General features: G+C 39.0%; 1 protein-coding gene across 7 annotated transcripts in view; it reads right to left on the bottom strand.

The window, feature by feature from the left end:
• Positions 1-16,743, bottom strand: part of nrxn1a (neurexin 1a) — a 171,819-nt gene that overhangs the window by 75,113 nt on the left and 79,963 nt on the right. For all 7 annotated transcript variants that reach the window (XM_053640432.1, XM_053640434.1, XM_053640438.1 and 4 more), the window contains 2 exons: positions 10,622-11,005; positions 950-1,153 (listed from right to left, as the gene is read on the bottom strand). In XM_053640432.1, the coding sequence (XP_053496407.1) occupies positions 950-1,153; positions 10,622-11,005 (588 nt within the window). The remainder of the gene's footprint in view (positions 1-949; positions 1,154-10,621; positions 11,006-16,743) is intronic.

Here is a 16,743-nt window from a genome sequence, read left to right as displayed (position 1 = left end):
CACCTCACATTACGGGTACATGTGTGCATAACAATTTATAAAGCATATATAACTATAACTATAACTACTTATATGATTTTATACAGACTTGGTCAGGCACCATACGTTATTAAGGATTATGAATAATATAATATAAACGCAGTTATGATGTTATGAATACTGGATTTGTAGAAATCGTTACTAGTTACTTGTGAAATTAATATAATTTAATATAATGTAATGTAATATAATGCAATGTAATGTAATGTAATATAGTATAATATAATATATTTTTAAAAATCTTCAAGTTGCACAGTAGTAGTAGATTTGCCTGGTATCTCCTATACGTTGTATGATGACTCTTAATTGTCTCTTGCTTTCATCACTGGATTGGACTACTGATCTACACGACTGAACACATGGCTTTCTAACCTGTTTATTGAGGATTAGCGGATTTTATGGTTCCACTAGGGTTCAAATAGGAAAATCCAGACACAGACAAACATAACTGAAGCTTTACTTGACTGGCCATATTAATCAGGAAGGATGTGAAAGTATGGTAATCTAAAAGTGCACTCCGTGGTGGGAGGGGCTACAGCACGCTCATCTGGAAGTGTGCGCAGGGCCGCAGAACCTGGCCTTTGAAGGATGTACACCGTCCCATTCTCTCTTCAGCACACAGAGACGATAAAAGCATATGCAGTGCCTAATGTATGTTCAGCAGTGTGTGAATAACTGAATTCTATAATGTTGCAAAATTATAGAAGTATGTCGTTCTGTATGTTTCACTGAATTGTGAATACTTAATGAAAGGTGGTAGTAAAATGTGAATAACACTTTCATATCTTGTACCTATAAATGTGAGTCTTTGTGAGTATAAACATTAAGATAGATATCGTTACATGTGTGAGTTTAAGGTGTATGTATGTGTAGAGGTGTCGAGGCAAAATGCTCTGATTGGGTGAGGTACCTAGATTGACCGTGAGTCTGACCCGCCCTCCGTCCAACTCCAGGCGAAGTGTGTCTGCAGAGTTGCGAGAAGTTGTGGCCATCAGAACACCGTAAGCTCGCTGGGAGCGGAAGCGCAGTGACACGTCCTCTGCCTCGGTGTGCATCACCACCGGCAACTTGATCTTCATAAACTTACTGCCATCATAACTGAGGATAGTGGCATCTGAGAGAGAAAGAGAGAGAGAGAGAAATTAGATGTTGCTATAAAGCATTGAGAAAGGGAGGTAAAGCTGAAGGCAGTATGAATGCAATGAAGGCAGGACTGTGCTGTGGATCATAAACACCAAGGTTCATAGAGACAGATGAGTGACAGGTTACTACAGCCTTTTACAACTGGACTATGGTTGTCTGCAGCACCAGACAACCACACAACAGCCCTCACCACCACTGCACACAGACACCCAGGACACGAAGCCCATAAATAATGACCTTACATCCTGGGCTTCATTAGTTCATTTCCATACAAAGCATAATTTATTAACTCAATCACCGGTAATGTATTCGTACTGCTGTGTGGCAGGGCTCGGCTTTAGAGCTGCATTTTACAACCTCAGCCTGTCTCCATTTCTCTAATCTGTTTATACATGCAGCAATCACTTTATTGGCCAATTCAATTAAGCGGCTAGATCCTAAGCCACTGCATTTCTTATAGAAGATAGCAGAGCACTCAGAATGCCAGCCATTTTACTAGACGAATGGTGAGGAAAACATCCAGACAGCTAAAACCTACAGCAGAAATGTCTGCATGGTGTTAATTAAAAAAAAAAAAATCTTTACAGTCCACAAATCTAATGAACTCAAAGGTTTTATTTGGTCACATCTGTCCCAGTGTGAAAACTGGCTTGTAATATAGGTACATTTCTCAAAACTTGGCATGAAAACTACTACGAATACATCTGTCTTCAGTGAAAGAGCTCCAGAGACCTCCATGGCTGCAGGCTAGCACCAATTAGACTGTCCTCCTTTTTACGCACACACAAGCTACTCAGGTACTGTAAACTCCACTGACTGTCTCTTCTCACCATCTCCTGTTTCCATTAGCACATAGCCAAGCCTGGGAGTGAGTGAGTGAGTGGGGTGGGGGGGCTGAGCCAGAGGAAAACAAGCAGAAAACAGAAGAACAAGCATGGCAGTGTGCATACTAATGAGCACAAAAGAGAGCAGTCTGCCCCTGAGGAAAAGCACCTACGTGTGTGTGCATGCATCTGGCTGTGTGCATTTGCGTGGGTCCTCACCTGAGGCTGCGGTGATGTTGTACTAGTCTTTTCAGTCCATGATCTTACTAAATATTGACTTGTTTGACAAGCCCTCGCTTATAGAAAAAGGTCATTTTAGATTTCCTTGGGCTCGGTTTCCAGACACACTTCAGGCCCATGGGTTATTGTATAAATAAGTACAACACAACTATTATATGACTATTATAGTTTATATTCTGTAAATATAAGTGCTAGGAGACAAAACCTTAACCATACCTAAAAAGATTTACAGTAAGTGAATAGATACAGTAAAATGTAGCTATCCAAATATCAACTGAATTCTACTAAAACCGTGCCTGGCTTACCTAATGTCAGGGATATAGCATATGGAATAAGAAATATAAGCTAATATTTCAATAAATTAGTCTTACTGGTAGTGAAAAGTAGTCAAAATAGCAAGATAGTACTGTATGTTAAAATGATGAGAATGTTTAAAATAATGAGTTCCATCCTGCCATTTTCCATACCACTTATCCTACAGGGTTGTGGGGATCCTGGTGTCTATCCCAGGGAACTCGGGGCACAAAGTGGGAGACACCCTGTATGGGTGCTAATCCATCACAAGGCACAATCGCACACACATCCACGCACTACGGACAATTTAGAAATGCTAATAAGCCTACAACGCATGTCTTTGGACTGTGGGAGGAAACCGGAGTACCCAGAGGAAACATGTTAACCACTAAGACCACCGTGCCCCCTGAAATAATAATGATTTATTAAATTGAAATACGTTGAAAAAATGAGATAGGTCAAAGTAATGACATATTGAAATAACAAGTTACAATAAGTTGAAATAATGACATTAATTTTAAAATAGCAACATAGCACTTTTCACTATCTGTGATTCAGGGATCTGTGCAGTCGCACTAAATTACACAAGCAAAGTTCCATTCATGTTTAGTCCACTAAAAATTCACTGCAAACCCAGTGAGTAATGACCGACCAGAGATGTCCATAGATGTCCAAGACAGGTCCGGTCTAGCCTTAACTAAGATTAGTAAATAAGTCATAGATTCGCTCCATATTCAACTTGAAACCTTTTTTTATTAGACTACAACAGTTATTTTAGTCCAAACTTCATAAATGTTTTTGTGCTCACTGTGAAGGTTTGAGCACTGCCCTTTGAAAAAGTCCTTCATACAGTAGTGCAGAAGATCCAGAATGTAGGAAGCTAATTTCAGAAGCGTGCAGATACAAGATCTGATATGATGCTTCACGACATGGCTAAATTATTCTGTAAAAATTGGATGCAGTCCGTCTGGAGGATAGATTAGATTGGATAACTACATTTTATTGTTTACTGTTAGAGAGTTAACTAGCTTGCTAGCAATGGCTTGGCATGCAAGATAGATTGTCAGTGTTCAAAACTGTGTATATGTAGGAATATATTTAGGTATATAATTACATTTAGATAAAGGTAAAAATAGTTTCTTTTCATTATTCTCACCACAATGCCACTAGCTACAGCCAATCTTTCTGTACTGCCTTAGTTATACCCACAGACAAAAACTGCACATTATAGTCTGTTTATTTACAAGAATGTGACCTACAGTCAGACACAGACGGATGCAGTACATTAGCTTTATTCTTTACCATAAATCTGGGATGGTTTGTATGAGCTTCTTTATTCCCCGACACACTTGAGTTTCCATGATAGAGGAAGTCACAGGGCAGTGAAAGCCCATCTCCCTTGAGCAAAGCCCCTCCTGAGACCTTTAACCCCCTCCAACTCATTCTTTATTCCTCCATATCGTCCGTCACTGTAGGAGAGACAGCCCCAGCTCACTGACAGCTTGACAAATGAGCCTTGGCCTCATCTTTAGAGGACTAGTCTCACTCCAGGAGAGGGGATAATGAAAGGAGCAGGATAGCCAGTGGTTCGAAAAGACTTTCATTCCTGCCCTCCTGCAGTGCTGTGTATTCATGCGACAGGAGAACCTAGTGCTGTGGCTCCTGTGCTACCTGACAAGCAACGCATTACATCCAATCAGGGCATGATGGAGCAGCAGCAGTCTGCACTATGAAGAGGGCTGCAGAGGTCGCAAATAAGATGACATGCTTGGAAAACTGAGCACGGAAACTGAAACGCGAAGGTGGGGGCTGGTGGTTGGGGGTTGAGGTGTGGTTGGGGAGGGAGGTGGGACATGGGGATTGGGAATATCACAGATATAAAACTAAACCAAAAACTGAAATGCACTGAGGTGTATAATTTAGAAATTTCTGGAAGAAAAGAGAAAGAAGAGACAAGCAGGTAGAAAGAAAATGAGAAAAAGATAGAGGTATAGGGAATAAGTAAAAGAAAAGAGAGAGAAGAAAGTAATAAGGAGAACCGTGAGGGAGAGAAGGAGGCCCTACAGTGCTTGTGCTGTAATCAAAGTTGCTGAGAGGTTGCTGTGACATCAACAAATGTCGATGTATATCAATGTGAGTATTGCAAAATTTTATATGTAAAAAAAATATATATGTAAACAGCATTCATAACTCTTAATTTGAATGGGTTTAATTTGAATCTGAACATTAGTGCTAGAAGAAGAAGAAGAAATAACAATAACTAAAGGCTAGTCTTTTCATTAGTGTTGGTTTTTCATCAGATTTTTGGGTTAAAAAAAAAAACCCTGATTGTGGGGATTTGCCCATTCAGCCACAAACATTAGTGAGATCAGACCCCTATGCCAGGTGAGGAGGCCTGGGGTGGAGTTGACGTTCCAGTTCATCCCAAAGGTGTTCAGTGAGGTTGAGGTCGGGGTTCTGTACAGGCCACTGAAGTTCTTCAACACCAACCTTGGCAAACCCCTGTGTGCTTTGTGCAGAGGTGCACTGTCACACTCAAACATGACTGGGTTTGACCCCTTAGTTCCAGAGAAGGGAAACTGTAATGCTCTAGCATACAAAGACATTCTAGACAATCGTGTGCTTTCAAATTTTTGGCAACATTATGGGGAATGACCATATATGGGTGTGATTGTCAGGTGTCTACAAACTTTTGGCCATATAGTGTATAGTCTGTTTGTGCTTGTGTGTGTAATATATATATATATATATATATATATATATATATATATATATATATATATATATATATATATATATATATATATATGAATATATATATATATATATATATATATATATATATGAAAAATATAGAGAGTCTCTGAAAAAGGCAATGTCCTACTTCCTAACCCAATCAGATATGTTGGACTGCAGGTAGAAGGGAGTGCACATAGATCAGATCACTCTCTCCATCTGCACCTCCATCTGTTCCTACTTTCATTAACCACTCGGTCCTGTCCAAGACTCCTCCTCTCAAAAGCACCATAACAACCTAACACCTAATGTATGAACACACACACACACACACACACACACACACACACACACACTTCCTGTGCCTCCCCCTTAATCTCTTTTTTTCTGTTTCTCACTCTCACATACACAAACACCTTACATGCCTATATTTGAGCAAGCACTTTCTGAAGGTTTGCATGGCACTTGGCATAGCTGTAAAGGGGGAAGACACACCGTTTGTGCAAATTGTGTGTAGGGTGGGAGTCAGGAGTCACATGTTTGTGTTATACCTCCCTGCCGAGCCCAGCACAATCCACCAGCATGCTGGAGCACTCAGAAGCTCTGCTCGCTACAGGGATTACGGAAATATATGTTCAACACTCATGGTAAACAGGAAGATTTGGCTCTAAGGCATCGTACATAATTCAGCAATGCTCATGCTTGGATCCTGCGTTCCAATGGATGATTTGCCATGTATAAATTTTTCACATAGCTGCCAAGCTTAGACCTGTGAATTAACATTAATAACTTGCCAACATTGCAGTCAATCAGGTATATAGCTGAAGGAATTAGATGAGGATCCTATTACTGGCTCTCTGAATCTCTCTCTCGCTATCAGTGTGATCAATGAAACTGATGTGCTACACACCAATACTGATACATATCTCAGATTTAAAAAAATAAAAAAAAAGAAGAAGAAAATAAATAGACATTCAGTACATTACTGGTTTGCTTCAATCACTGGGTCTTTAGAAGGCCTGGACAATTTATGTGATTTCTTCATTTATTTTTTATTTATTTTTTATGACACTGAGCACACAGGAAACTTGTACGGAAACGTAGATAATGAGGTTTAGTGTCGATGTGGATCTCTTTCAGTTCAGTAATAGATGCATTTATGTACAAGAGGGACCATGCAGGCTGCCCAAAGACTCATGGATATCATCACAGTGTTTTTTGGAGGTCAATACATAATTGCAATTTAACACTAAAACACTCGACACATTATTTTATTCATTTATTAATTTGAAGTATATTTTAAGAGTAAGTTTAGTCACTGGTGTAATAGGGATAAAGTAAGTAAAGATGCTTTTGTATACAAAAAGCATATTTACAGTATTGACTGTAACTAGTACCGTAACTAGCAAAAGCAACTAGAACAAGTCTGATAGAAATGCAAATGCTAAAGCAGTGCAATCTACCTAATTTACTCTAAAATTCTACAGTCTCTGGTAAAGCCATAGTTTGCCCAGTTTACACTACATTTAGCTACATGTTCTATTCAACATCACAACATTATCTCCTTCTTTGATAAACAATGGGAAAAACACTCTGCTTGCATGATCCTTCACTGATAAGCTTCAGCTGTGAAGTACAGGAATCCAATGTCCAAGCATCTGAGCAGCCATATCATTAAAACCACTGACAGGTTAAGTGAATAACATTAATTATCTTGTTACAGTGGCACCTGTCAAGGGGTGGGATATATATATTAGGCAGAAAGGGAACAGTCAGTTCTAGAAGTTGATGTGTTGGAAGCAGACAATTGGGGAAGCGTAAGAATCTGCACGACTTTGACAAACAGCCAAATTGTGATGGCTAGATGACTGGGTCAGAGCATTTCCAAAAGGGCAGGTCTTGCGGTATCTAACTGGTATGCAGTGGTTATTACCCACCAAAAGTGGTCCAAGGAAGGACAACCGTAGGCTCATTGATGCGCATATGGAGGGAGGCTAGCCAGCCCATCTGGTTTGATCTCACAGAAGAGCTACTGTAGCATAAATTGCTGAAAAAGTTAATGCTGGCTATGATAGAAAGGTGTCAGCGAGTCAGCGAGCCCATGCTGAACCCCGTCCATCGCCAAAAGCACCTACAATGGGAATGTGAGCATCAGAACTGGATCATTCAGCAATGGAAGAAAGTGGCCAGGTCTGATGAATCATGTTTTCATGTGGATGGCTGGTTGCATGTGTTACTTCCCTGGGGAAGAGGTGGCACTAGGATGCACTATGGGAAGAAGACAAGTCTACAGAGGCAGTGTGATGCTCTGGGTAATGTTCTGCTGGAAAACCCTGGGTCCTGGCATTCATGTGGATGTTACTTTGACACGTACCACCTACCTAAACATTGTTGCAGACCAAGTACACCCCTTCATGGCATTGGTATTCCCTAATGGCAGTGGCCTCTTTCAGTAGGAAAATGCACCTTGTGATACTGCAAAAATTGCTCAAGAATGGTTTGAGAAAGAGGCCTCCAAATTCCCAAAATCTCGATCTGACTGAGCCTTTGTGGGATTTGCTGGACAAACAAATCTAAATCCATGGAGGCCCCACCTCACAACTTACAGGGCTAAAAGGATATGCTGCTAACGTCTTGGTGTCATATACCACAGCACACCTTCAGAGGTCTTGTGGAGTCCATGCCTCGACAGTTCAGAGCTATTTTAGTGGTACAAGGGGGACCGATAAGTTTTCCACCTCTTCAGTTTAATTACGCATAAGGAGGGAGGAAAAGTGAAATGCAATTTTCAAATCACATATGATCTGAATGCTTGGCCTGATTTCTTACCTCTTCCCTTCTTCAGGTTTAATCCTTGTATAGAGGTCATGCACAAATAAAATTGCTGCTGTGTTGTATGGCCGGAATTGGGAATCATGTTACAACAATCCACTGAATCATATGGCTTCACATAGAGTGCTGTTGACCTGCCTCTCACCCAGAACATCCACTGTTCCCCTTTCCTATAACCACAGATTTGTAGTACTATGTACAGTAATTCTTGTTATTTGACAAATTTATATTGGCCATTCTACAGAATTGGAGAGAGGGACACAGGAATATTTCCTGATATAAAATGTAGGGGAATGGTTAAAATCAGTCTCAGCCAATGGACTAAAACATAGACTGTTTCGGTAGTGACATAAAAATGCAGGACACTTTTCTTTTTTACATAAAGTTTCATGATTTACAAAGAAAATATAAAATAAATAATTTTTTTTGAACATCATTTAAAAAAAAAAAATTAAAAAGATATTTTTTAAAAACAACAATGCAATAAAGTGAAAACATTATTTCAATACCATTTTCATAAGTTGAAATTTAGGGGTTAGGGTTCGGGACATCTACCTCCCAATTGAAAGTACCCAATAAATGATGACTTTATATATATTAAGCTTACTGATATTTTAAATATTATTGTGGGTTTCAACAGATAATAGAAGGATCTTAGTAAACATCTAAGATTTGAATACTTGGTTGTAGGACATCAGTTTGCACCAATTCTGTAGAATGGCCCATATCTGCTTGAAATCCAAACTATTATTCATTTGATTTTGAACTGAATTGGATGTAAACATGTGCATATCGGCTGTAGAAATGCACAGTTTTGCTCTTGGTAGAGCATTGAACACTGTGTTCACTGAACTGTCAAAGCAATGAAAAATGCATTCACAGTTCAGTCCACATACAACTCTGTTTTGCCAACTGTGTGAAGAATTTACACTGAACTCGGTGCTGAGAAGTCCCTGTTAACAATTGTTCGAATGTAAACTATGATATGCGTCATAACCCATTTCATACATGTCCTTCGCGGAGTAAAAAACAAAACACAACTGTGATAGGAAAATAATCAATGATGTGGTTCCATTACTCCCCCAAAGTTAATTCATTCCCAATGACATCTTACTCCAAAGTATTTATTTGTAAATAACAAGCAAAAATGATTAATTTTTTATAAAGTATTTGCCAATCATTATAATTCCTTACATACTTCACTATATAAACAATTACACGCTAAAAAAAGTTTGTGCAAAGTGTCCACAACTCTTCTCCCTGTATAAGTTGTTCCTATAGAAATTATAACATATTAAAAAAGCACATTAATATATAAACTTGTGATTCGAGTTGTAGATGTAACTATTGTCAGAGCTGCTGTTATAGAAAATTAATCAACTAGCTAGTTTCTGTAAGAGGATGTCTACTTCAGCTCAAGCAAACATTAATTACTTCCTCCACAACTGCCACATTTGGTGTCTTTTTGTTAAATCCCTTTCACATCCTCCTCCACACAGCCTCTTTCCCTTTCTTTATTCCTCCACTAACAAACTGCTCCAATTTGCCAGTTAAACAGTTGTGCGGTATGTGGATGGATTTGGCAGCACTCACTGGAGCAGCACTTCACCATCTCTCAAGCTCACAGCGTTTCTGAAGCTTGATAATGCAGAATTGCCACTAATCTCTATTGTACTAATTGGTCAGATCATTTCCATAATTCCTCTATGCAGTTGTGACAATGAAAACATAACTGATTGTGTTTGGTTGAAGCAGCCAGGACTTTGCTGGAGGGGGATTACTGTGCCCAGACAACTGGCACATTCTTAAAGGCAAAGCACTCCCATTAAACAACTGGCCTGAGTCCGAGCACTTCACACAGATAGCTCAGATGGGCAGCACTGGTGGACAATGATATTTAGCTCAGTACACTCAGAGAGGAAATGGAATTTATTGACTGGCTGTCTCTTTGTCTTTGCCCTGTTTTGCATGGTGCACTGTAGGGGTAACTCTGGCTGTGAGCATTCATCTGGAAAAACAACAGCACTGAAATTCTGCCAGGGATGGAAATAAAAAAATAATAAAGACAAAAAATAAATACATAATACACGCTTCAGTGTCTCTCTATGAAGGTGACATGGATTGGAAAGAAACCCAATTACCACAGTAACAGTAACGTCAGCTGTGCTGGCTGCCTCGCGTTCTTTCAAGGCCGAGCTGACAGTGGAGAGGCAGAGAGTGGGTGGAGATCCTGTTCAACCCACAATCACCTTAAAACTTTGCAGGTTTGGCCTATTATAACATGTAAATTATATAGCGCAATGCAGTATCTGCCCAGAGAACAGCCTGACATTTGCAGTGCAACTCATTTTAGCTCAAGAAATGATGGTCTCCTTGGTCACAGTTTCCTTCATGATGACACAGTAATAGTCAATTCCTAAATGAATGAAATGTATTGAACAGCCATGCAAAGTGACAATGACTCTACTTACATGGCTCAGAAATCTATAATAGCAGTGAAAATCATTACTCACCTCTCTCACAGGAGCGACCTAGGTAGCCAGTCCCTGAGCAGTCACACACGTAGCGGTTCCAGCCCTCCCTGCATGAGCCACTGTTCAGGCATGGGTTGCTCAGGCACTGTTTTGGAGATTCTTTAGAGCAGGAAGGCTTGACACCTACAGCTCTCTGGGCCTCAGCGATGCGCCGGATGTCTTTGCTCTGGCCATCCATGAACAAGTCGCGCACGCAGCCCACGTAACCATAGTTGAGCAGTGCAGTCCACACCTCGGTGGGAAACACCAGACCAGCGCGGTCTTCTGGCAAACCACCAAGGTACAGTGTGTCATCCAGATCCAGGATCTCACTCTCTCCGGGAGCGTTATAGGGGGTACGTACCGAGTTGACAGAGATGGTGCCTGAAAAGAAACAAGAATAGTTAGTGGTTAGTGGGGCAGTGCTTAAGATGTTGGACTTCTGATTGGAAAGTCGTGGGTTCAAATCCCAGCACTGCCAAAAATGCCACAGCTGGGCTCATGAGCAACTGCTCAGATGTATAAATGAGATGACAAAACCACTCTGGATAAGGGTGTCTGCCAAATGCCATAAATGTAAATGATTAGAAGTTTAAACTTCAGTTCATTCTTCTTCGGGTATATCGGGGTCACAGAGAATCCATTGCCTTTTCTGCTAGGCAGAAATACACCCTTGAGGTCCACAGGGCACCATTCACAAACACCTTGGGGGAATTTAGAATCTCTAATCTATTGGGATGTTTTTGAGAGTAAACTGGAGAACCCAGAGGAAACCCACATGGACACAAGTTAAACTCAGACTTGAACCAGGGATCTTGTAGCAGTCACACAGGAATGCTACCCACTTCACATTGCACATTGTAATATCTAATGTGTTTCTATAAATGTAATGATCTTATTTTAATGGTATAAAACTGTGATTCTGAATATTGTTATACAATGGATATCAAGTTTTGCTTGTACAGCTTGGAAATTAGCTCCACCCCTATGCACAGGAGTGCTGCTCAGCTGCATACAGAGGTGTGGATCAGGGGAAGGGAAAGGTTTGCCACCTTTTTTCATGGCAATTACATTTTATTTTGCAGGCAGCAAGGAGCTGTAAATGTTACACACGGCTCTGTTAGTAACTTTCAAAAATAGTAGAGTGGGATTTTTTTCAGGCATGATGTGAACCCTATTTGGTTTGGTTCACTTCCTCAGTTGAAATGGGACAATATTTAATACTTTTTAATAAAATGTAATACCACTTAGAATAGTGGCCATTACAAGAGAATTAAAAACCCATTTGGAGTACATTAAGTATATAACTTCAGTATGTATACCATGCATTAAATAGTCTATGAAGTGTTTCAGTCATCCAAGCCATTGAACTTTCTATTAGTAGTAAGTCTAAGCAATTTGGTAAGAACTTGCTTGGCACTTCTCCCTTCATAAATGACACTAATGATGTCATGAAACATTTTAAAGATGGCATGACAGTCTTTGGAACCCTGAGATGTGAATCGCATGCATGAAATAGGATTTTTATTGTTTTGGGGTAGATATATCATGACAATGTGCTGCACAGTAAAATGAATGATCATGGAACATTATACAATAAACTGATAATAGCAGTGTACGCAGAATCAAAATACAGTTAGGTCAAAGTACAAATTTAGTCCATTTGTGACCATATTCACACACACACACACACAAATTCTAACACTATAAGTCTGTAGCCAAGAGCTTCTTATTAATATTAATTCACAAAAAATATTAATGAAAGCATTTGTCAGAAACCAGAGCAGTACTTAAGTGGGACTGATATACGAAAATTCATGAAATTCCAATTCACAATGGTATATTAAAATTAAATAAAAAACAAAGTGCAAGAATTAAAATGCTATTAAAATGCTAATTGTCAGCTTATGTGTGTAAATGAGCAGGATTTAAAGTACTTAATATTTAATTCAACATATACTTACAATTCACTAAAGTACTGTATCGATTTAAACAGCACTTTTAATTAGCAGACTGTACCCTAGTGAAACCATGGCTTTGTGGTTGGTGATTATTTGTAGTTATCTAAAGGAAAACCAGTTGGATAATGTGCACGCTGAATTCCTGAATTCCTGACTAACTGCACAATCATCACAATACCGTCATGATTATTTAAAAAAAAAAAAAAAAAGTTTTCATTGTAATTAAAACTTTTCAAACATGAACTTCATTCTTAATGGATCACAAGCAGCAGCCATTTTGGATTGTTTGTGATTTGGTTTCACAGACATGGCAAACAGTTAGGAGCTACTTTTACCTTTAATATTCTTTTTTTTTTCATCCTGATCTCATGAGAAATCCATACTAATTAAGGCAATGTGTTTGGATTTTGCTCAATTGCACTTGAATTAAGTCATTAGAAAAGGTCTGAACGCTAACTCCACCCCTAATTCTAACCTTTGTTTACAGCTTAAGTCAGGCGAATAGTTACAAATTTGCAAGCAAGCGTGTTGAATTTTTTTTGTGAATAGATTCAGCATTACGATCATTTCAAAGGCTTGATATCAGTGCCACCTACAGTTCTTAGCTTAAATTTTAGCTTGACAAGGGTACAGAGGTTAATATAACCGATAATGATCTGCCTTCAAGGCAGCACCTCACATTGACTCTGATTATATTAAAACTCTTTTATGGACTCTAAATCAGCCTCATTGTTTTCTTGGAGACAATTCACTAACAACATTTAAATCCACAGTGCAATTCTGCATCATCCCCCACCTTCATTTAGCTCCATTACATGCTGCCATTTTTCACGCCTTAAAGGCAATGACAAAAGAAAATACATTATTTGTGTGATGGGCCTTTGCAGTCAGGGGTGTAATGTACATAGAGAGCTCTCAGAGTCCTGTTTATTAATGTTTAACTGCCCAAGTTCAATAAAACACCATTATGATTTAAAATACGAGTGCTATTGGCCATTTGTAGTGTGAGACCTTTATTGTATGGTGAAACACAAACTATTTAATCCTTAACCAGGGCTAAATTGGTGTAGCTGTAAGCAAAATAGATACCGGTAATGGGAGTAAAATAGGAAAGAAATACAGACTGACAATAATAATCCAAACTTTAAAGTTTAAACCTTAAGCCTGCTTATTACAGACAAGCTGAAAAAGTTTCACGTTTTTTTTACTCCTTGGTCACACTTTATAGTATTAAGTATCTATAATTTCTGTGTAGTTACATATGAATTATACTTGCGACTTTAATGCAACTACTGAGGATATCCAATATTAAGCATTAATACATAGGTATCAACATAATACATAGGTATCCTTTTTGTCTTGTACACAATAATATCTTGATAGTTATAGCATGACTTTCTGTCTCAGGTCAGGTAATTGCACGTGTAACAACACTGTGGGTGTAATTTTATACATAAGATAGTGGTTTTCCAAACTTTTCTTTATAATTGTTTGCATCAGGGTTTGCATAATAAAGCTCAGTACATTGCTAGGGTACTGCTGAGTTTGTTACAGGACCAATATTGTAGAAACTACACAGTAAATGCTAAGTTAAACGTTAAAATAAATGGACAGCACCTGTGTAGTATGGAGGTATTGTAATCATAAAGACACATATAATTAGAAAACCAGAAGTCCATACAAACTGCATTTCATAGTTTACATGTGTAATTAGCTAATATAATGTTATGATAACTGATAGTGGATAACACACGTGTAGACCCACCTGCCATACATCAGTACTCACATTAAAAGTTCTTCATATAAAGTGGAAGATTTTTTTTCCTCCATTTGGCTAAAAATTTGTAGGTTTCATTTGCTGTACATGTCATTAGGTGACGTGAATTTTGTTTCTCTTAATTAATGTTGTTACATCACATCTTTCTATTATTTAATCTCTCTGACACGCATGTGTGCATGCGCACGCACACGCGCACACACACACACGCACACCATCTTGTCCAATGCACTGAACTTGGCGATTATTGCCCTAAATAGCAGCCAAACATCTCTCTCAGGTCATCAGTAATGAGCATGCTCCATCATCCAGCCTCTGGTTCCCAGTGCTCACAGATTACACAGCACAGCATTCAGCATTACTGTATGGTGGGCCTGCTTCTATACTTCTATACTTCCACACACACACACACACACACACACACACACACACACACACATACACACACACAACATAAAGCAAAGGCAACCTGAGTAAACACACTCATTTTATTCATTAATTTTTATTGAAGCAAAGAAAAAGTTATCTAAACTTTTGGATATTTGGATGTGAAAAACTAACTGCCCCTTAAACTTAAAATCTAGTTGTGCCACCTTTAGAAGCAATAACTGCAACCAAACGCGAGACCAGTGCTTCACTTACTTCTAGGACTAGGACTTACTCCTATGCTTTAGATCATTGTCTTGCTGCATAATCCAGTTGTGTTTCAACTTACGGACTCAAGACCGGACATTCTTCTTTAGGATTTTCTGGTAGAGAGTAGAATTCATGTTCCCCTCAATTATTGCAAGTTAAAGCATAAAGCAGCAAAGCATCCCCACACCATCACACTGCCACCACCATGCTTGACCGTACGTATGATGTTCTTTTTGTGGAATTCTGTGTTTAGTTTACACCAAATATAACGGGACACCTGTCTTCCAAACAGTTTCACTTTCGACTCATCAGTACACTGAACATTCTCCCAAAAGGTTTGCGGATCATCAACGTGTGTTTTGGCAAAATTCAGATGAGCCTTAATGTTCTTCTGGGTTAGCAGTGGTTTTAATTTCTCCTCTCTTCCATGGATGCCATTTTCCCCCAGTGTCTTTCTGATAGTGGAGTCATGAACAGTGACCTTTATTGATGCAAGAGAGGCCTGTAAGATCTTGGATGTTGTCCTTTTGTGACTTCCTGGATGAGTAGTTGCTGTGCTCTTGGAGGAAATTTTAGAAGGTCGACCACTTCTTGGAAGGTTATACTACTGTGCCGAGTTTTTCCATTTGTAGATAATGGCTCTCACTGTGGTTCTTAGAATCCCAGAGCCTTTGAAATAGCTTTGTAACCTTTCCCAGAATGATGTATTTCAAATCACCATCATTTCTGGAATTTCTTTCAATTTTGGCATAGTGTGTTACTGGGTAAGACCTTTTAACTAACTCCACGCTGCTGAAAAAGTTCTATTTAATTGTTGATGTGATTGAACAGGGTTTGCAGTAATCAGGCCTGGTTGTATCTAGTCCAGCTGAACCCCATTATGAATGCAGTTTCATAGATTTGGGGAATTAGTAACTACAGGGACAAATACATTTCCACACAGGCCTAGCTGGTATTGGATAACTTTTTTGCTTCAATAAATAACTATCATTTATAAAATGTATTTTGTGTTTACTCAGGTTGCCTTTGTTTTATCTTAGATTTTGTTTTAATTTCTGAAACAATTTAGTATGAGCTTTACACAAACAGAAAAAAACTTTTTCAAGTACTTTTTCAAAGCACTGTATATGCCTACATACACATCCTGTGCGTGCATGAGAATCTTTGGGGTGTGTGTGTCTGTGTACGTGTGTGTCTGTGTGTGTACTGTAGGCAGCCAATTCATACAGACTGCAGAGTGACACAGCACAGCTCATTCTGTTTGGCACACAGTGAAAGTCCCATCTGTCAGTCCCGTTTCAGATTCTCATAGCCTGCCAATCTCACAGCTTTTTTTTCCCCTTATTTTCCATGCCATCAAAATGTGACCAAACTCACTATGGCAACAATGCAACACTGTATTAGGGGGCTTATGCTAATCTCGTTTTAAAGACATGATGGAATTGAGCTTCACGGATAGCGTCTATGGAGTATGCCTGGAAGAAAAATACAATTTAAAACCATAGAGGAAATGTCTCCTCTCTCTCTCTTTCTCTCTCTCTCTCTCTCTCTCTCTCTCTCTCTCTCTCCTTTAGCTGAGCCTTATTAAATCCCAATTGAATACTGCATTACCGTGAAACTAAAATACCACTCTTGCTTTAGAAATCTGATTTCATAATTGCTCCATGCGCCATTTAATTTTCTCCACATAATTCTCGCTCGCTCTGCATGTCTGAATTAATGTAGGTGACCTGCATATCTATCTCCGG

The sequence above is a fragment of the Ictalurus furcatus genome, chromosome 13 (assembly GCF_023375685.1).
Source record: "Ictalurus furcatus strain D&B chromosome 13, Billie_1.0, whole genome shotgun sequence".
NCBI classification, from domain to species: domain Eukaryota; kingdom Metazoa; phylum Chordata; class Actinopteri; order Siluriformes; family Ictaluridae; genus Ictalurus; species Ictalurus furcatus.
Note: the sequence above shows the minus strand (reverse complement) of the source record. Positions and strands in the feature narration are given on the sequence as shown.